The sequence below is a fragment of the Hydra vulgaris genome, chromosome 14 (assembly GCF_038396675.1).
Source record: "Hydra vulgaris chromosome 14, alternate assembly HydraT2T_AEP".
NCBI classification, from domain to species: domain Eukaryota; kingdom Metazoa; phylum Cnidaria; class Hydrozoa; order Anthoathecata; family Hydridae; genus Hydra; species Hydra vulgaris.
The window spans coordinates 17,147,050-17,169,333 of record NC_088933.1 but is presented as its reverse complement, the minus strand read 5'-3'; the positions used below and the strand labels follow the sequence as shown (position 1 = coordinate 17,169,333).

Below are 22,284 nucleotides of genomic sequence, written 5' to 3'. Positions count from 1 at the left end.
AAAATCTATTACTTTCCAAAAAAAGTTTCAATAAAAAAATTTTTACTCTTCACCAAGGCTTCAGTAGGTTGGGTTCAGTAGGTTGGCTTCAGTAGGTTGGCTTCAGTAGGTTGGGTTCAGTAGGTTGGGTTTGGTAAAGGATAACTTTAGGTATTTACCAATAAACTTACAAGTAAATCATTACAGGGCTCGAATTAAGCGTATCGCAATTACTTTTCGCACCTTCGCGATTAGTTTTTTCTTAAAATTTGTTTTTTCGCGATCTTTCTTTTTTTTTGTGATTATTCTTTTTTTATTTTAGAAGATTAATACTCTATTCGCGAATATTTAGTGTTCTTTTACAGTATAAAACTGCAGTGACTTCTGTAATGATAAAATATTTTTAAAGCGGAGCTAAAGTAAAAGAAAGAAAAATAAAAGATTTAGAAAATCAATTAGCAAAAATGTTCAAATGCAGGAAAAAAACCAATTGTTTAAGGAAGGAAAAATTTATAAAAAAACAAACGATTAAATACCTATTCGAATCAAGAGTACAAGCTAATTATTGCAAATATTACCATATGTATGGAAGGCCGTTTTCAATCTCTCCAAAAATCACCATTGTTTATACATTTGGTAGCTTTACTTGACATTTATAACTGGCCGTTAAATGTGAATGATGGAACTTTTGGCGATAAAGCTATCGGTGAAGTTGTTGAACATTTTTCTGAATTTTTAATTGGTGTAGGATGTGATTTGAATAATATACTTCATGAGTGGATCATTTTTAAAGAATACATGTTTCCCATCATAAGTAAAAATCAAAATGAGTATTATTTGAAAATTTGGGAAAATTGTTTTTTCCAAATCAAATTTGGTCAAAGAATGCTGAAATATTCTTGATATTTTTGAACTATTTTTAATTTGTCCTTTTACAAATGCGAAAGTAGAACGAATGTTTTCACGTAAAAAATGACTGGAGAAGTTGTCTTAGACAAGATCTCTTAGAATCTCTACTTCGGATAAGTGAAGAAGGTCCTGAGATTGACAAAGTTGAACCTGATACTGCTATGGATGAATGGTATAATGATAAAGTTAGACAATTGTCAGCAAACTTTCATCGTTACCCGGAAAAAAGAAAAAGAAAGTCAGGAAAAACAGAAAACTTACTTAATAAGAATTTAATTATCATTCTTGTTTGTGATTGTGGGGGTTTTCGTGAAAATGTTAAGTGTTAACATTTTATCACGATAATATTTTTGTCATTTTTTTAGTTTTTTATAACTGTTTCAAATTTATAGATTGTTTTGTTAGAGTTTTAAATAATTTTTTTTACTGTTAAAAGTTTATAGAAAATTAAATATTCTAGTTGTTTTAAACAGTTTAAAATATGTAAATAAAATAGAAAATGAAATAATTAATTAAAAGAAGATTATATCAAGTTGATTGATTTTACAAAAATACAGCCGTTAGATTTAATGCAATATAATAATAGTAATAATGTAAACTATACCTAAAGCTACTTTACAACCGCTGAATGTAAATGTTATGATATCTTATGCAAAAATGAGACTTATTATATATGTTATTATAAATAAGTTAAAATAAATAATGCCCCCTCCCTTCCGCAAAATCGCAATTATATTTTTTTACATTAGTTCGAGCCCTGCATTACTATTGCAACCAACCCATTTGAGGATCAAGCTTGCAGATATGGTCAATATGATGCTTCATAATATGGTTGAACATGTTAGTAATAATGTACCTATAAATTTACTGGTAAACACATTAAGTTATCTATTATCAGTTTTACAAAGCTCAACCCTACTTTAGACTAAGGTCTTGAACTAAATATCAATTTTTTTACAACTCCAGCCTTGGCTTAACAATAATATTAGTATTATTATCAGGGTATATTAGCAGGGGCTAGGATATATTGTTTAATAAATTATATATTTATGTATGTATTAGGCACTTATTATATGCTTGTATATAATATACATAACTATATATATTAACATAACTACAAAACCTAATACATTGTGCATCAAAAATATAAATTTGAAATAAAAATTTTTTGTAGAAAATTTTATAAAGAAAACCTAAAGTTGATTTGAACAACTAGTATGTAATTTTACTTTAAACCCCTTTACTTGAGTAAAAATATGATTTAGATACCATGTTTAAACAGTCTTTAACAATTGCCAACTTTTTTATGTTGTATTTATTTAATTTGATACAACATAAAATCATTAAATTTTCACTAACTTTAAATTAATGTACAAGTTGATTTTGAATTGTATGAAAACTATTTTTATAATAAAGAAATCAATAATCATATTTTTTTATTACAGGGTTTATTATTACAGACAATTTTATACTGTCTTTTTTCAATGGACTATTTTAACTGCGGAATATTTGTCAATAAATCATCATTTATTTCAACTCCTGAATATTTGTCAATAAATCATCATTTATTTTAACTCCTGAATATTTATTTTTATATTAAAAAAAAAACAAGTTTTTTATATAGACAAGCTTTTTCAACTTACATTTTATTTCCGAACTTTGAGTAAACAAGTTTAAAAGTTAATAAAAAAGGTATATTACACTTTTAGTGTAAAACACTAAAAGTGTATATACCTTTTAATTTATGATGTTCATTTTAATTTATGATGTCAAAATCCAATTTTTTATTTAATAAAGTAAACCAATCAGTTTACTTTATTAAATTAAAAAAAAAAACATTTTGCTTAATTTTTTAGGAAAATTTTAAGAAAAAAAAATATATTACAAAAAAAAAATGTTTAAAAATATTATCAAAACATAAAGTAACATTTTAAATAATTTGAACATAATTCTTACTAGTTACATGGAATCCTTCCAATATCTGTTTCAAGATCTAGCAATGCATTAATAAGCACGGGTTGGGACAGTATTTGATTAACATCATATCGCTTCACAGGATCAGTTTGTAGAATACCTTTGACCAGATCTTTAATTTCTTCGCTATAATGCTCGGGCATCGATGAAAAACCTCGCTTTATGATTTTTTGAATAATGCTACTTAATGACTAAAAAATAACATGAAACTTATATTCATTTAAAATGTCATCACTTATCTTTTTTCCATTACCAACATTACCGTTTACCTTGTAAGTTTTTTATCACTGTTTATTAAATAAAATAATAATAGTGTCTATTATCTTCTTCCTACAAAAAAGTTTTTTTTTTTCAAACCTCTCATTGCATTGACACTACTCATTCACTAATCACTGCTTTAAAAAATGCTCATAAATTTTTTGTGAGATAAGTTATATAACAGTGAAAATTTTATGAGATAAGAATTCTATTGATGAAAAATATTAGGTATATTGCTATTAACTTGTTCCACAAATTTATGACAATAAACACAAAAAGATAAAAATTTAGAAGAAGGGTTACACTCCTTTAGTAGTAGAATTCCATAATTACAACATTTATTTAATAACTATTTTTTTAATTAGACTTGTTGTAATATATTTTGTAGAACTTTATATATATATATTTAAGGTAAAAGAGTTTATTAATGAATACAAGATTTTAGTGGATTGTAACCAAGACTTATAATAATAGTTATAAGTCTTAGTTACAAGACTTATAACCATAGTTATTAGTTTTGGCTACAACCAAGACTTATAACCAACCAATGGTTTTGTCTTGGTCATTATTCGCCAGCTACTGCAAGTCCCAAGCTATCACAGAAGAGAAATCAGATTCAAAATTAGTTGCCTGTTTTTAATACAATTCTGAACATGGTAGTCACAGTTTAACTCAATATTTGTGACAACTGAATATTGCCATTCATTAGGATAGGAAATATTGGCATTATTGCAACAAAGGTTATTAGTTAACAAGTAAACCAAGTTTGGGTTAAAACTCACCAGCCACAGCCCAAATTGTCACAACAAGTAAAATTCTCAAATAAGTTTATCATGAACATGATGATTAAGAATAATTGATACTTTTTTGATTTATATAAAAAAAAACTGTTAACAATATACTAAGTAAAAACATTAAAAAATTAACAGTGTAAGAAAAAAAATGTTTACATCACCATCAAAAGCTCTTTTTAAAGTGATCAACTCGTAGAGAATACATCCCAAACTCCATATATCACTTTTTTTATTATAACTTATAGAAGTCAAGAAACAATTATACAAGATGTATTTAAAGTTATTGACTCTTTAGTTAAAAAAAGCTAAATAATCCCACATAATAGTATACTAAACTACATAATTTTTAAATTACCTTTAGTAGTAACCTTTGATTAGATAGCCTTTAGTACAGTCAATTTTATGCGCACATTAATAAGACTTAATAAGTAAGATATAGTATTACCTGATAAAAATTTTTTGTCTAAAGCCTTTTACTCTAAAACACAAACTTTTGTTTTGTAAAAAACAAACTGTGTTTGGCTGCTGCACATAGAAACAACATTTAAAAACATATCCTGACATTGTAAATCTTTTGAAGCTATTATTATATTTACAAAAAAAGCACTTGATGCAACAGAAATATATGCATTATATATGCAACATAGATGCAAGTTTATGTTAATGTTGCACCTATAATCTATTACATAAACTAAGGTTTAAAAAAAAAAAATTATTTTTAAAAGATATTTTAGTTATTTTTTATGTTTTTTATTTTATTTTTTAACAGAAAGATGCAAAATAGAGATTAAATATTGTAGAAATAATCAAGTCCTACTGGTAACAATATCCTGACACATATTTCTTATAAAGTAGTATTTGTTTTGGTACAAATGCCAGGCTTGATACCCATCAAATTAAAATAAGTTAAAAAAAATTTCAGTAACTATTTTTATTTTTTTCCAACATCTTAAAGGATATAGACATTATCTATAGGATATAGGCATAGACTTTTTGACTAGCTTATGTTAAACTTTTTAATATTATCAAATAATATATTTATATTATAATAATATTTAATAATATTAAAATGTTTAATTTTATATAAATAATAACTTTAATACTTATAAAATTTATAATATTAATTACATTTACAAAAACAAACTAAACTATCATTTACTTAAAACATGAAAATTAATTTGAATAAATAACTGTGTTTAAAAAGATACGATTTACCTTCCACAACTTCTGGTGACATATAATGAGCTGTACCAACAGTCTAAAAAAATATAATTAGTTTTTAGCTTGGTTTTTGCTAGGGTTTATCTACATATTATGTAATTATTATATAATATTGTAATATATTGTATATATTATTATGTAATGTATAATTTTTGTTAAACATCTTTTTTATAATCTACCAAAGCAGCCATTTGGCTTTAGCATATTTGATTTATAGTTTAAATAAGTTCATAAATACATAATAAAATTTAACTAGTCTGTCTGTACTGTTATAATTTTCATTAAAGTCTAATAAAAACTTAAGTTAAGTGAAATTGTTAAAAAAATAGCGAGAAACAAACTAATTTACATTCATTTGTATTTTAACTAATTTGATCATTTAAAAAATTATTTAAACTCATTCCTTAATAACTTCATGTGAGAAATTTTTATCTTATATTAACTTCTATCATGTGTTTAAGTGAGAAATTATTTAACTTATATCATGTGTTTAAGTGAGAAACTATTTAACTTACAGTTATTGCATTTGTTTTAGTGAGAAATTTTGCAATTCCAAAATCACATATCATCAACACTTTTTTCCTTCTATCAAGCAATATATTGTGAGTTTTCATGTCACGATGAAGAATGTTTTGATTATGAATGTGATGAAGAGCTCTTGTAATTTGGGCGAAGAACTTGAGTATTTCCTGATAAGTAATATTTATTACACATATTTTATTATTAATTTTATTTTTAACAATTATTAATTATTACATGAATATTTCCTTACATCTTCCTCTAAAAGCATATTTTGTTGCTGCCTTTGCTGCAAAAAATCAAATAGATTTCCACCTGAAAAATTTTTCATAATTGTAGTCAATGTAAGTCAACTGTACTACACTATCTATACTACATCAGATAAAAAAGTCCTACAATAAGTATAACTAAAAATCTATCTTACAATAAGTATAACTAAAAATCTATCCTACAATAAGTATAACTAAAAATCTATCCTACAATAAGTATAACTAAAAATCTATCCTACAATAAGTATAACTAAAAGTCTATCCTACAATAAGTATAACTAAAAATCTATACTGCAATTAAACTTGTTAGGTTTAAATCAAAGGTTTAATCTAATGATTTAAAACAGTAATAAAAAATGTTTTAAACCAAGTTCATAAAATTTACAATAAAAAGCATTGTTGAAAAATATCTTTCAAGAATTTTAAGTGTTACATTTATTGTTATACAATTGATGTTTAATGATTTTTTTTTTTTTGTAAATTTTATAAAAAATTATAATTAATTTGAGTTTATATGTTGTGTATACAACTGAACACAAATATGTCAATCCAAAATTATTTTTCTGAAAAAAAATGTGTAGGGTAATTTACAATACATGTACAGAAATTAGCAATAAAGATGAAGTTTTCAACCACAAGAGAAGACATATGAAGCCTTTAACCACAAATGAAAAAAACTTAAAATTTCCCTGTTTTGGGGCTCTTGATTGAGCCCCAAAACAGGGGAATAGGATGATGAATGCTGGATCTTCTTGACTCTACTTAGATTTTTTCTTGTGCCATCTTGATAGTGTATATGCAACTTTTCCTGTTGAGATTTCTTTTGAATTTCTCCTAATGAGACTTAAGTAAGACTTAAGTGTTTCTTTAAGTACTTTTGGTACGGATTTTTGAAAACCCTAAGTTACAATTTTAGGTTAAATAGCAGGGCTGAGGCAACTGTGTAGCTCATTAATTAAGATACCGTGCTCTGTCTTAGTTTAAAAGTCAAGTTCTCCTAAACTTAAATCATAACCAAAATAACCAAAAATATTAAACATAAAAAACCATCCACGCTAATTATTTCTATATATTTTTTTCCAAATATTTGTGGTCTTCGAAGTAACATTCCATTAGTTGCATCATAGCTCTTGCAAAACTCACCAGACTTGCTTGCACTTTGTGAGACTTAAAAATTTGGCTGTTTCTATTTTGTTTCTCAGTATTAGAATAGAATAGAAATGATAACTCATGTAATGTAACTCATATGAGTTGAAACTGAAGTTATCTAGAATTTCAGTCAATAAAAATAAAAACACAATAAAAGAAGTGTAACAATTAAATGTTCTGAGATTTTAAAATTTGAAGTGTTTATCCATGTGGCTCTTAAAATGATTAATACTTGTTCAATAAATGCTTGTACTAGAACATTCCAATCATTTACAACTCTATTAGAAAAAAAATTTGGTATGATTGTGTGTAACTTGCGGTTATTTTGTGTATTTAATAATTCTTTATGGATTTTTAAGTTATGGCCTCTTGCACAACCATTACTGTTAAAATATGTAATTAGGTTTTGCAAATTTATTTTGTCTCTTTTTTTTATTAATTTGAACATTTAGATTAAATCACCATGCCTTTTACTGTTTTCTAATTGGGTTAATCTTCATCACTATAACAAATAAATCTTTGTTTTGTTTGTTATAGTCATGAAGATTACCCTAAATAGATTGACCAAAAGATATTTTGGTCAATCTATTTTGAATTTTTTCAAGTCTATCAATTTATCCTTTCCAATGAGGTATATATATAGTGCTCCATACTAGAGATGAGAAGGAACTAATGATTTTTTTTTAATTATTATTCTGATTCACTCCCAACAAGGCTGCAAGCAACCACTATTAAGTTGGAAGTTACTAGAAAATAAAGAATAGAGTTAAAGAGCAAGGAAACAGTTGACAGCTAAAGAAGGAAACATAAAACAGATTTGTATAATAAGCTAATAATACTTTCATCTATAAACTCAAATGCATGTTTAACTCTTCCAATTTGTTTATACGCTTTATCAATTGCATAGGATATGGAACTTCAATCAAGATCATTCGAAATAAAAATAGCGAAGTTTTTTTTGATATTTTCGTACTCTAATATAATTTTATCAATTATGTAGTTGTATTTAGGGTTATAATACTTTTAAAATATTAAAAATTTAGTTATGTAAACTAATATTATCTAATTCTAATTTAATGACTGCTTTAGTATAGTTAGGGAAAAGTTTGCATTCATTGTTGATTCTAATTAATAAATCATTTATAAGTACTATGAAGAATACAGGACCTAAAACTGAGCCTGAAAGGGACTCCACTATCTATTTTTTCCCATTCTGATACAAATTCTGCAATTATTACTCTTTGAAAGCTTTTACTTAGAAAACTGTTACACCGCAATAATAGTTTGTTTCTAACCCCGAGCCAATCAAGCTATACTATTAATTTTAACAATAAAACAAATGCTTTTGCAAAATCTAATAACTCATCTATATTTATCTATCTGCAAGTGCCTTTGAGATAGGAAAAGTGGCTAAGTCACCTGATAAAGATTTTTATTTTAAATAATAATAGAATAATAGGTAATGCCTTCATTATCCATATGTAGTTTATTTCAGGCTAAAAAAAGGATTTACATTTTCAATTTTTATTGCATAAAAGAAAAAAAGAGTTAAAAAAACTTTTATTGGCTTTGATAAAAAGTCATTTATAAGCTACAATTGAAAGAGGTAATGCCCATAAGACACTTATAAATTCAATATAATGATTTCATTATTGACTTATTTAGAGGCTGTTATTTGTGGACTTGAATGCAGGTAATGATCTGAGTAAAAATGTTAACAGAAATCTTATTCCCAAAATCTAATTACCCTTATCTTTTATAGAAGTCATTTAAAAATCTATAAACTTTGGAACAAGTTTACAGTTTAACGAGAAAGATTTTCTTCATTTTGAGACACAACTTCACAATCTTATTATAAAAAACTGATCCGATGATGTTTCCAAACTAATAAAATAATGTTTATCCCTCCTCCTGACATCTATGCTATTTTATATCGCTTGTATTGTTATCTAGACTAATTTTTATCTTTTGAACTGACATCAACTGCATTTTTTATCTTTTGCACCAACATCTACACACCTTTAAAAATGATTACTATTACACAATTTACAATGAATTCACAAAATGTCAAAGCAATTATTTTTAATAAATTTTTAAAGAAAAAATTCTTATAAGAATTAAATATTTATTAATTATACATGTTTGAATACTTATCATTAAATTATTATTCAATACATATAAAGTATAATTAAATTTTAGCATTTAGTTTATTTCGGTATTTTAATTTTAGTTGCTGTTTTGTGCTTTATAAATATGTATAATAATGTTGAACATCACTAATGACTACAATTAGTAAGTGACCGGGGCCGTGGCCAGGTTTGATAAAATATAGCTGGGGCTGGGGCTGGGGCCGGATTTGTGACTGTGGTTGCATAAATATTTATACATTCCAAAGTATATTTTTTTCATTCAAAATTATCATTATCATTATGATCATTATCATCACCATCAACAGCACAAAAGAGAAAGGCTAAAGCCTAATGATGATGATCACGATCATGATGATGATCATCATCATCCTTATCATTACCATCATCATCATAATCGTCAGGCTTTACCCTTCCTCTTTTATGCTGTTTCTCTAATATAAACAATCTAGAGCAATTTTTTTCTCTTAATTAAAGCTGATTCATACAATATGTAAGGCAATTTCTTTAAGTTTTCTTACTTCTACCATTTTCTACTGAAGCTGCTACCTCTCTACATGCTGATACTTTAATCTTTTCTAACAAACGTTGTTCAATACAACATTTTTTTCCAATCTGTCTAAGATTATGCCTCCTTTTCTTGTCTTGCTAGAGTCACACCACACATCCATCTGATCATCTTCTCTTTCGGCAAATACTACACCATACAAATATTAAATTTTATATTGAAAATGGATATTGTATGCCAGCATCTAGATAAATAGCTAACATATATGTTTATATCCATATTATGCATGCGTAAAGTGCATCTTGTAAACTTTTATTTCTTCTTTGGAATAAAAGTTTGTAATCTTTTCTTACTTCTCTCCTATTTTAAGTCAAACCTTATTCTATTCCACATTTTTCACCATCTTGAGCAGTTGCTTTATTACACATTATTCTTTTTTTTTTCATTCTTTTTTACAAAAACATCTCTCTTAAGAACAATTGTCCTTCTATTATTGCAAGAAGCCAATGTAAAAAAGTCCTGTCTAATGTTAAGCTCTGTTATTCTCTGTTTACTAAACCTTGTATCTTATCTCAGATGTTAGGTTCTGGAGACTTTTGGTTAGTCTTCAACAGTGTCATTAACTAAATTCAAACATTTAATCTCTAATTTATGGATCTTTTTACTTCTCCCCAGAATAAAGCAGAGTTATTTTACTCTAATTTGATTCTTGAATATAATGGCCATACTCTACTTGACAGTTAAACGGATTAAACCAGTGTTAAACATTAAAATCACTCTGGCTTTCAATGCTCAAGTTAATTCTCAATTAAACACTTCTACAGTTAGTGTTAAAAGTATTCTCCAGAACTATCTTCAATTTTTGCTAAACTTTTAAAAAGTGCTACATAAGTGGTTCCAATTTTTCAAAACTCTTGAAAACACTTTGACCTAACTATCCTACAATTAGTCTTCACTCTGTTAGTCTCTTTATATAAAGGTTTTGAGGTTATTAAATTATTTCTTTCTAACTGCAGTAGTAAAGTTATTCATGAAGACCTGCCCTCTCCTTTATTTCAATTAACTTTAAGGGTACCACAAGGTTCTATCTTGCCTCTGTATTGTTTCTTATCTACAATAACAATCTTCATAAAACCTAAAGTGGCTCTATTTGCTGACAACTCAACTTTATACTCTTGTCTTGACAAAAAATCTTCACTTTTTGGTTGCTCAGAACAAGCAGCTGATTTTAAATCTGATCTCTCTTCTGTAGCAGCCTAAGGCTTGCAGTGGCTTATGAATTTCAATTCTAGACTTAAAATCCACAATTTTTGTTAGACAAAAAAACTCATTTATTTACTGTAAAAAAATATTGCAATATTGTTGGCATTCCTATATTGATGAATAATAACCTTCTTACTCTCAGACAAAATCTAAAAGCACATTGTAAATGTATTTAGACCTGGTTTATCTGCCAAGCTTGAGCCACTCCCCCATTGTTGTAAGGTTGCATTTCTTCTTTTTTTTTTCAAATACAATTATGGTTAATGCTTAAACGAGCTATCATCTCTATAATGATAAACCAAAACTCATTCTTGGTTGGCTTTTTATTCAACAAGTTGCATCCTTTTACTGTATCTGTCCCTTCATGCTATAAAAACTTTTATTAATCCAGTTTTTTTCCTTAAGCATCAAAAAAAACCTTATAACTCTTACTCATCTTCATGTTTTTATTTTTATAAAACTTACAACTTTTTCAGTTTAACTCTTCAATTATATGTTTCCTAGTATTTTAAAGTAACTCATAACTTAGAGGGCTCCTAAAGTGCTGAGACAAGTTGTGTTCATTTTAAAGAGAATAGTAGAAAAAAAAATATTTGGGCACAATTTTTAAGTAAAACAAAATAATAAATGTATACCAACAAAAACAAACTTTGTTGTTTTACTCGAAGCTCGCTGTCTCCACATTAGCCGATCTCTGAAAGTCTTTAAAATATACGCCGCAATCTACAGACTTTATAATTATTCAAGCGCGTTTAATTCCAAAGAGTTTTAATAAATGACATCATTGTTGAATTTCAATAAGAAATCTGAATATTCTTTATTTTTATTATCAAATTATAGAAATTTTTTTAATCATTATTATAGATTACTAAAGAATTTTTTTAGTTACTTATTTTATATAAAAGTTTTTTTTCATCATAAATTACTGTAGAATTTCTTTAGTTATTTTATTTTCTAAATTATGCAAAGTTCGAATTAAAAATATAAAATATTTCATACATTTTAAGCTCATCTATTGCTATAAATTATTTTTTGTGATATATTTATTGTTATTAAATGATTATTGTCTTTATTAAGATTTTGTTTAAAAAATTTATTTTGTATTATTTATATTATTTAACACTGCCACAAGCCGCTGACAGCGGCTTTTGATTTTTTCAAATTTCAACCGCAAGCTGCTGGTAGCAGCTTTCGAGTATGCTTCACAATTTATCTTGTTTTGTACATAAATTCTTACTCTAGGCGCAGATAATTTGTTTGTTCTTAAAGTTTAATTAATTCTCTACATAATCAAGAACAAATAAGAGCCATATTATGTTATAAAAAGTTATCACTTGACAAAGTTAAATAATCTTGAGTAATCCTTGATTAAAAAAAACTTATTTAAATTTAGTTGTAAAATAAAGCAGTGTTAACACTGTAAAATTTAACTCGAAGAAGTGTATAAGTATTTAAAACAATCTTTTTTTATCTTGAAAAACATTCTTTTTATACATTAAATAAGTTTTGTTTTGGACTTAATGTTTTAGTTACTATTTATAAAGCAATGGTTTTAAGCACTCTGCATTTCTTATTGTTCAATGATGCGTGTAAAAAACTTATTTAATTAAAAAGTTCATTTGTTTTTCTATTGTTATATAGTTTGTTATGCTTTTAAAAAGATTTACTATTCGAATTTTAATTAGTTATTAATGTTATGTCTTCCAAATTTTGTTCAAAAAAATGTGCAGTCGCAGCGTAAAGATTTTTGTTAAAACAGCTGTTAGCGAAAGAGTTAACCTTATGAAAGTTTAATTTAAAGCATTAATTTGCTAAACTTTTCATCGCATACAAATATTCTCGAAATTCTTATTTAATCATGCGAGAATGAACTTAATGAAGTTTTTTAGTTTTTGTTCATTAATATTTATAAATTCTGTAAATCTTTATTAAGATCAAATTTTTTTGTGTGTTTTTTGTTTTTGCTGTACTCAGCAATTTAAAAATAAATTATATATTTAAAGTATTATAAAATATGAATTAAAAAAGGTAATGATTTTTTTTAGTGTATGTATATTTTTAAATGAACTTTGCTTTTTGGATGACAATTTTATATAAAATAGTTATTGAATAACAGAAATAGTCAACTTCCATGTTTTTTGTGTTTTTCAAATTAAAGTTAAAAATTTTGAAATCCTTCATTTTTAAGGGCATCTTTGTAAATTTGTTTATATGAATTGAATAAATTTTCTTCTGCGAAGTTTTGCTTTAGCCTGTTAATTGAAAGTGGGATTTGTTTTAAAATTTGGGGTAGATTTAATATTAAAATACAACAATTCATCATTTGGTTTTATAAAAGGCATATATAAATTTTCAGAGATTAAAGGTGACATCACAGTATTTAAATATGAATATACTTAATGAAGTTTTTTATGTAAAACATGTACTGCTTATTTTATTTTATTTTTAAAATTGAACAATTATTGCTCAAGATAGAAAAAAAGTGCATTATTAAGTAAATTTTAAAATTGAAATCGTTTAATGAAAAACTTATTGTCAATTTGGGTAAATTTTTGATTTGTAATTTTAAGAAACAGGTTAATATAAAATACTTACCAAATACAACATAAATTGGGAAGTATCAAATACAATATATTTTTTTAAAGCGCGCAGCAACACGTTGACAATTTTAATCGCCATCTGTCTTAATTTATTGCCATAAAACATTAATTATTGCTTCAATCAATAAAAAGCTGTCTGTAAATTTGTTGTGTAAAATCTATGATAATTTTCTAACTAAAAATTTAAGAATTCAGCAAAAATCTCTAATAAAATGATGTCACTTACCAAAATTCTTTGTTAATTAAAAATTTAAGAATTAGTAAAATGTCATTTCGATAGGAGAACAAAAATGTCATAGTGATAAATGACTAAGAAAAAAAGTTTACATTGTTTACATATGAAAAAAAAAAAGATACAGAAAATATAGTAAGGTGATTAACAACTTTTTTTAATATTTATTATATTTATTATACTTTAACATAAAAATCTTAAATTCATTTGGTTCTTGCGCACTATTGAAAAAAGCATTATTTTGTTTAGCTTTTTATAAAATTTATAGGAAAGTCATAAGATTGATAACAAACGCTTATTTTAAAAAACAAATAAAACAAAAAAATATTAATTGATTTAAAAGAAAAAAATTCTACAATGATGTCATTTACTAAAATTCTTTAGAATTAAACGCACTTGAATAAATTATAAAGTCTGTAGATTGGGGCATATATTTTAAAGACTTTCAGAGATTGGCTAACGTAGAGACGGCAAGCTTTGAGTAAAACAACAAAGTTTGTTTTTCTTGGTATACATTTATTATTTTGTTTTACTTAAAAAAATTCTGCCCAAACATTTTTTTCTATCATTCTCTTTAAAATAAACACAACTTGTCTTGGCACTTTGGGATCCCTTTAATAGTGATTGCTTGCAATCTTGTTGGAAATAAATTAGAGTTTAAAAATATATAAATGTATGCCAGTATTTAATAAATAGTAAATGTAAGCATAAAATTATAATATATTAAGTATTATAAATTTTTTACTAGCCCTGAAAATTAGCCTCTACTAAATCTTATGATTTTCCCAGGGCCGTGTTTGCAAAAAGTCTTATTTTTAGCCAGGGCCGGGACCCCAGTCACTTACTAACTACAATTATATGTGAGTTTTAGATTAAAAAACTTAAAACAGTCATTTCATACCAATTTAATAAATGTTTTGGTAAATAAAGAATTCTGACTACCTTGTTTTGAGCATAACAAGCATGCTGTATATATATTTTTTGATTCTTGATGGATCTTTATGAATACCATTTGATAATTAGTTTAGCAACAGTTTTTACCACTTTTTTAATAAAATTTCCAACTGATGAGTTTATTTTCAAAACGCGGTATGAGCAATATTGTTTTTATGTTTTTTTTAATTTGTTATTTGGTATTGTTAGTTATTAATAATTAATTATAGTTATCATTTGCTTGTTATTTAAAAGTTACATAACGTTTTTTATTTAAATTGGCAGATAAAAACAAAATTACTCATACTGCATTTTGAAAACAAACTTATCAATTGTAACTCTTCAGGCAAATTTCAGTTACATATAGGGCAACCACATGTGGTAAAAACTCTAAATAAAATTTAAAACTCATTAAAAAATTAAGTAAAAATATATTTGAAGTAAAAATCTAAATTATTTATTAAAAAATAATTTTATATTTACTGGTTGAAAACCTTTAGAAAAAAAAAACTCATTCACCTTGCAAGAGAAAAGAGCAACATGCAAAGTTTCATAAGTTTAAAAAGCTAAAAACTTTTTATGTGTAGTTTATTTTTATAAATGAAGTCTTCTAAATCTGCACAATATTGCGCAGTTTCAGATTTTTTGATAACTCAAAAGCAAAATTAATAAAATAAATCACAAACATTAACTATGTAAGAAGTTTACCAGGTGCATAATCCATGACAATCATAAAATTTTTCTCTTCCATAAAATACTCATGATACTTAATTATGTTAGGGTGATTAAACATAGCAGATACATCAATTTCATTAATGACACCCTTGCGCTGTTCTGTTGTCAAATCATCAGCAGCAATTTGTTTTATAATAACTTCACGTCGATCTTCTTTGCGAAGATACAAGTATACAACTCTGAAAAAATAAATTTTTTAATAAATTGTGTGGTAGTAGGAAGTGTGTGTTTTAGTTATATAATTATCAATTTATTTATTTCTTATTTTTATTTTTTTTATCTGCTTTGCATCAAATTTTTCACTACTATTTTATTTCACTGATGTTTCGCTGTCTTTTTAAAACTTAAACTAAAACTTGTTAAAACGTTGTGTAAAATGAAGTAGTGTGAAGTGAAGTAGTGTGAAGTGAAGTAGTGTGAAGTGAAGTAGTGTGAAGTGAAGTAGTGTGAAATGAAGTAGTGTGAAGTGAAGTAGTGTGAAGTGAAGTAGTGTGAAGTGAAGTACTGTGAAGTGAAGTAGTGTGAAGTGAAGTAGTGTGAAGTGAAGTAGTGTGAAGTGAAGTACTGTGAAGTGAAGTAGTGTGAAGTGAAGTAGTGTGAAGTGAAGTAGTGTGAAGTGAAGTACTGTGAAGTGAAGTAGTGTGAAGTGAAGTAGTGTGAAGTGAAGTACTGTGAAGTGAAGTAGTGTGAAGTGAAGTAGTGTGAAGTGAAGTAGTGTGAAGTGAAGTAGTGTGAAGTGAAGTAGTGTGAAGTAAGCAGTGTGAAGTGAAGTAGAAAAACTATATTAATATCAATTCCTAATATGTTCAAATTATACAATTCAAAAAAAAATATACAAAACTATTTAAGAAATTTTAAAATCCAAAAATGAACATGAAGTATTTAGATCGGCACTATCCTAATATACTTTGCACATTTAAAGTTAAAAAAATACAAACTTTAAATTCAAACAGTTTTTACAAAAAAAGAAGAATATTGTGATTTGCTATGACAACAGGTCTTCATATCTAGACAATAACGGTCTGAACCCTCAGTCTTGTATTTAATGAAGCCCCAGCAGCTTCAAACTTTAAAGATTAAAATGTTAATTTTCACTTTATTTTTGTTATGACTTTAATTCATAATCCTATTGCTTGTTTTAAAGCAGAAACAGAAATTTTCAGAAGCTTTCAGAAATCTTATTGTCAAGAGTTAAAATATTTGGAGTTATATAAAAATTAGATTTTAGATTTTATACCTATCCATGCTGCTTTTATATTTTTTATGGTTTTTGTAAACTACATTAACTACTTATTGTAATATATTTTTTTACTTTCTTTTAGTATAAATTGTAACTTATTTCTGTATTTTTTATATTCTGAAAAATATAAAACTTAGTTTGGTTGGATTTAGACTGAATGTATTTTTTAAAAACTTATGCTTAAGATTTTAGGTGATCAGCAATCCATGGTTTTATTTTGAATCTGAATTAAACTCTCTAAGCAAGATTGCTTTGAGAGTTTATGAAGTAGTGCATGTTTATCTAGTATTAAGTTGATATGTTTTAAGAGAACTTCTAGTAGCTGATTAGAATCATCGGAAACATAGTTTAGAATTTTTAAGATAATTCAAGTTAATGTGGTTAAAATCATTTAAAAATAACTTGTTAAAATTTTTCTAATTTCTTTCAAGATTTCAAAATGAAGGGTGTTTTTTAAGGCCTGATAAATTTAACTACAATAAATTTAGTTTAATAAAATTAAACAACACAAAAAAGAAAATTTTGATTAAAAAATTATATATTGATTTGTTATAGTATAATCTGGCAAATAATCATGGATAGACTCTCGCTTGAACAAAGCTACAAAATTCAAATTTACTTTAAAAATCAGTTGTCCATTCGCACAACTTATAAATGACATCATGATTTTTATGGCTCACATAACCATCTATCTGAGCAAGCCATCTGTCAAACAGTGGATAGATTTCATACCAATACTTTCTAGAGAATGGAATAACATCATCACATCAAAAGAATGTGCATACTGAAGAGAATATTGCTGCTATAATGAAAGTGTGGAAAAAGTTCCAAATTTATAAATTTGTCATAAGTCACAGGTATTGGGGCTCTGTCCATCCATTAGGTGGATAATTTTGTGCAAAGATCTTGTCCTACGCCTGCTCTAGATCCAGTTGGTGTAGGAATTGAAGCCAAGAGATCATTATATGTGCTGTTCTTTTGATGATTGGGCTCTTGAGTAGTTGACAACTGACATGTTAATTTATTGCCTAATTGTGTTCAGCAATGAGGCCCGTTTTGGCTTAACAGCTTCGCAAAACTGCCCCTTAAGGAGTGAAACTGATCCACAAAACCCTAAAGACCATATTGCATCCAGAAAAATGCACTGTTTGGTGTGGCTTAAAGGCTGGTGGCATCATTTAATTTTATTTCTTTAAAAATGAGACTGGAGCTTGTATTATGGTCATTGGAGATCATTATCAAACCATGACCAACAATTTTTTGCTAAAAAAATGAATAACATTAATCCAGACAAAATGTGGTTTCAACAAGATGGTCCAACATGCCATACAGCGACCATAACCTTATTGGAATATGGACCATAACAACTTATTGAAATCATAGCTGACAATAAGTTGGTTTCAAGAAATTGAGCTATAAATTGGACATGACATGAAGTCACTGTTTGATATAAGGTGTCAATTATTGCTGGTATACCACCAATAATTGACACCTTATTGCGCAGCATTGTTCAAGTTATTTATGAAATATAGCCAGCAGCACTCAAGAAAATTAAACCTCCAGTATGCGCTTAATTAAGGAAAACTGTGGTGCCCATATGCCAAAATCTTTAGGGCTATGTATTGAACTGTATCGAAAAAAATGTTTGATTTTAATTTAATTTTTTGTGCTATTTTTTACAATTTCAAGTTCTATTGGGCTTTAAAAATACTCTTTATATTATTGATTAGCGTTTTAGAGTTTGAAATGACTTAAGTAGGATACTATGAGGAATAAAATAATGCAAAGAAAGTCTGAAATATCTAATGTATAGAATTGTAAATCACTTTCTAGTAAACCATTGTTAAAATCTCCTATAACAAATATAGTTTTGTTTTCTTAGAAAATATTGAAAGAAGAGGACTTATATTAAAAGTTAAAATTATACTATGTAAAAATCTTCACTTAACATAAATGAATGTTTATAAATACAACCAATTTTTATAAATAATAATATTTTACCAACAACAATTCGGGAATACCAATTTCAACGAAAACAGATTTTTTTCATTTTTTTTTTCAACATTTTTGCTTTCAACAAGGCTACAAGGAACCACTATTAGAGTTGGAGTTAAGTTACTGGAAGAGAAAAGATAAAGTTTATAGAGCAAGATAACAATAGACAGACAACTAATAAGATTGCAAATTATTTAAATCAAGAAAGCAAGATGAAGGAAGCAAATTCCAAAAAACAGATGTTCAAGGGAAAAAAACTAAACGAATAAGAGTTTTTGAAGCACTTAGGAATAGTCACAGAAAAAGGATAAGACTTAATTGAATGACGAGTAACATGAGAATGAACTTTAGTAGATGACGCAAGAGATGCTGGCTCATTAGAGCAGTGCCCATTATAGTATTTGTAGAAAAGAAAAAGAGAAGCAACATTATGACGATGTGATAATGGTTGGAGGATGGCTGCAAGAGCAGGTCTAACTATGTTTACAATGCATTTTTGCATCTTGTCTAAATGAGAAAGGGCTCCATTGGAAGATCCACCCCAGATATGGCAACAGTATTCCATACACGGGCTGATTTGAGATTTATAGAGATAGAGAATAGATAGAGTCATATGTAAGAAAGCATCGAGCTCGATATAGAAATGCAACCTTAGCAGATGCTAATTTTGCAACTGATTTAATATAACGTTTCCAAGAAAGATCAAAAGTAAGAGTTAATCCTAAAAGATGAAGAGTGGATGACTCATCGAGTACATTACCATTCATAAATATAGGAAGATCTAAACTATTGCGATAACGATTGGCTGAAAAAAATTGAGTTTTATCTGTATTGAAGTTCACCAGCCACTGTGAGCCCCCATGCTGTAGCAGAAGTGAGATTATTTTCAAGCTCAAATGGCCCCTCCAAGTGACCAGAGAGTGTTGGCTTTTTATCAAGACAAAAATAATTGGTAGTATCATTAGCGAACAATGCAACTTTAGATGTGAGAATTTCAAGAAGATTAAGATTCGTTAATTAAAAACAGTATTGGGCCAATGATAGAACCTTGAGGTACCCCTGATGTTACAGGGTATAAAAATATCGGAAAACAAGGCTCCAATAAGCACTTGTTAAAAAGTTTTGAAAGTATAATCAACAGCTCAAAACCTTGTTACAATGGTTTCTAGCAATAGTAAACAGACGCCTGTTTTCTGGAGAACTTTTTTGCTGATAGATATGGAAGTAATGGTTTTGATTGAAAATTGCAGCACAATGTGAGGTAAACCAAGAAGTAGAGTGAGACTTGACTTAGAATCGTCGAGAGGGAATAAAGGATTCCATGACAGCCTGAATCCAAAATGTTACATAAGAAGCACATTTATCAGCAGAAGGCGAAAGATTTCTACCCAAGAAACATCACCAAGAAAATCACTGAGAGAGTCCCAGTCAGCTTTAATTTTAGTAGTGATGATAGTTGCAATTTTGATGATGAAGAAGAATGAGATAATAGTTTTAGAGGGATCAAACCATGATCAGAAGTGCCTAAGGGTGAATGTTGAGAAACTGTGCACTGACTAGGATCAGAAGCAAGACATAGGTCGAGTAAATAAGAAACAGCTGTTGATGGAATCAGCCTCTCTGAAGGCTGCCACAGAGTTCAGGAAACCTGACTACCAGCCAGCCTCAGAACCATAAAACTGAGTTTTAGAGCTGTACTCTCATTAGGAGATTCAACATTCAACACTCTAAACTGGAAACAATGTATTATAAATACATCTGCGCCAGTCTAATAGATGAGGAAGGGGTGTGAAGTCTTTGCCTAGGAGATCTTCCACAAGACAGTAGCCGGATGCATTCATTATCTGCCCAAGATGAGTATTTTTATCAAGACACTCTCTAGCCTTTACTCAACCAAGAGCCCCAAGGCGGGGTGTTTTAAGTTGGATTCAGCTTTTTCTAGCCTTTGCCTAAAAAAGCGTATCCTACTAGGCAGCAGGATATGAAGCAGGTTGTACTGGGTTACATGTTACCAGTAGCAGGATTTCCTGACCTAATATAGTTCTTTGGATATATATATATATATATATATATTTATATATATATATATACACATATATGTATATATATACGATATATGTATATATGTATACAATATATGTATATATATACAATATATATATATATATATACAATATATGTATATATATACAATATATGTATATATATTTGTATATATATATATATGTGTGTATATATATATACAGAGCGCAAAATAGGCGCCAGACATCGGATTTTGTTCGCTACTTTTCTTGTAAAAAAGGACATCTATCAGTCAATTTGTCTGACCCATATTTTATTTGCATTTAATTTATAATCATTTTAGTTGTTCCAAAATTATATAATAAATTCAGTATTGTACATAAGCTTCATTTTTTGAACTTTTTATTGTTTATACAAAACAAAAATTGAAGCTGAACACACAGCTACGTTAATAAAATATGTCATTATTTTTTGATTTAATTCATTTTTTAAAAAAACCCCAAGCATTACATTTTTTTGAATTAAGTAGCTTGGTTTTTATTATTTATAGTTTATTACTTATTTTATTTTTTGTCCAATGGTTTTTATAAATTTCAAACAAATATTTTAGCTTTTAAAACCCCTTTTAAATTTATTCTATAAAAATTTTAACATAATAGTTATGTTAATGCTTATGGAAACCAGTACTTTTTATTACACTATTAAATTTGAGTTGTTATGTACGCACTAAAGTTTTTCTCTATTAAAAGTGTTGATAAGTTAATCAGAAAAAGTTTGAAAATGTTATTATGTATAATATTCTTTGATAATTTAAATAAAATTGGTTTATTGCAAACAATCATTATAATTAATTTGTTACTTTATCTAATAAAGTAATAAGTAAACTTAATAGTTTAAGTATTTAATATATTTATAATAACTTACAAAGCATTTCGTGTAGTATATTAATTTTAAAAAAATGTAACAAATATATTTTCCTTTTCAAGTTTTGGTTTTTTGGGCTTAAATTTTTTTTTCCTTCAAGATTTTTTTTTTTTAGATTCATTTTTAGAATTTATCTTACAAATTTTCTTTTTATTTTCAGGACTGGCATTGGATCGCACTTCTTTAATTTTTACTGGACATGTCCGTCAAACTTGAGTATTTCTCAGGCAAATTGTCCGAAACAAAAAAGTTTGTCACTTCGAGCCCTGTTTATGTATAAATATATATAAACAAAGAATAAAGTTAAAGAGCTAAGAAAGGATTGATAGAAAACTTGAAAAGTCTTAGGTTGTATGAGTCAGGAAAACATGAAGATGAGAGAGAGTTCCAAAGGGTTGAATTGCTGAGAAAAAAACTAGACAAAAGTTTTTAGAGCATGCAGGGAAAAATACAGTAAAGGAATGAAACTTTGCTGAATGATAAGTCAACTAAGAATAAGTTTTGGTTAATAGAACTAGAGATGATAGCTCCTTTGAGCAGTGACATTGATAGCATTTGTTGATAAGAGAAAGAGATACAACATTACAACAATGGAAGAGAGGCTCAAGATTGG

The 22,284-nt window shown here is 27.1% G+C and overlaps 1 protein-coding gene across 1 annotated transcript in view; it reads right to left on the bottom strand.

Moving 5' to 3' along the window:
• Positions 1-22,284, bottom strand: part of LOC100207286 (serine/threonine-protein kinase Nek8) — a 65,013-nt gene that overhangs the window by 34,446 nt on the left and 8,283 nt on the right. The window contains exons 2-7 of the mRNA XM_065818571.1: positions 15,464-15,669; positions 5,908-5,969; positions 5,651-5,824; positions 5,123-5,172; positions 4,071-4,152; positions 2,845-3,053 (exon numbers count right to left, since the gene is read on the bottom strand). Of these exons, the coding sequence (XP_065674643.1) occupies positions 2,845-3,053; positions 4,071-4,152; positions 5,123-5,172; positions 5,651-5,824; positions 5,908-5,969; positions 15,464-15,669 (783 nt within the window). The remainder of the gene's footprint in view (positions 1-2,844; positions 3,054-4,070; positions 4,153-5,122; positions 5,173-5,650; positions 5,825-5,907; positions 5,970-15,463; positions 15,670-22,284) is intronic.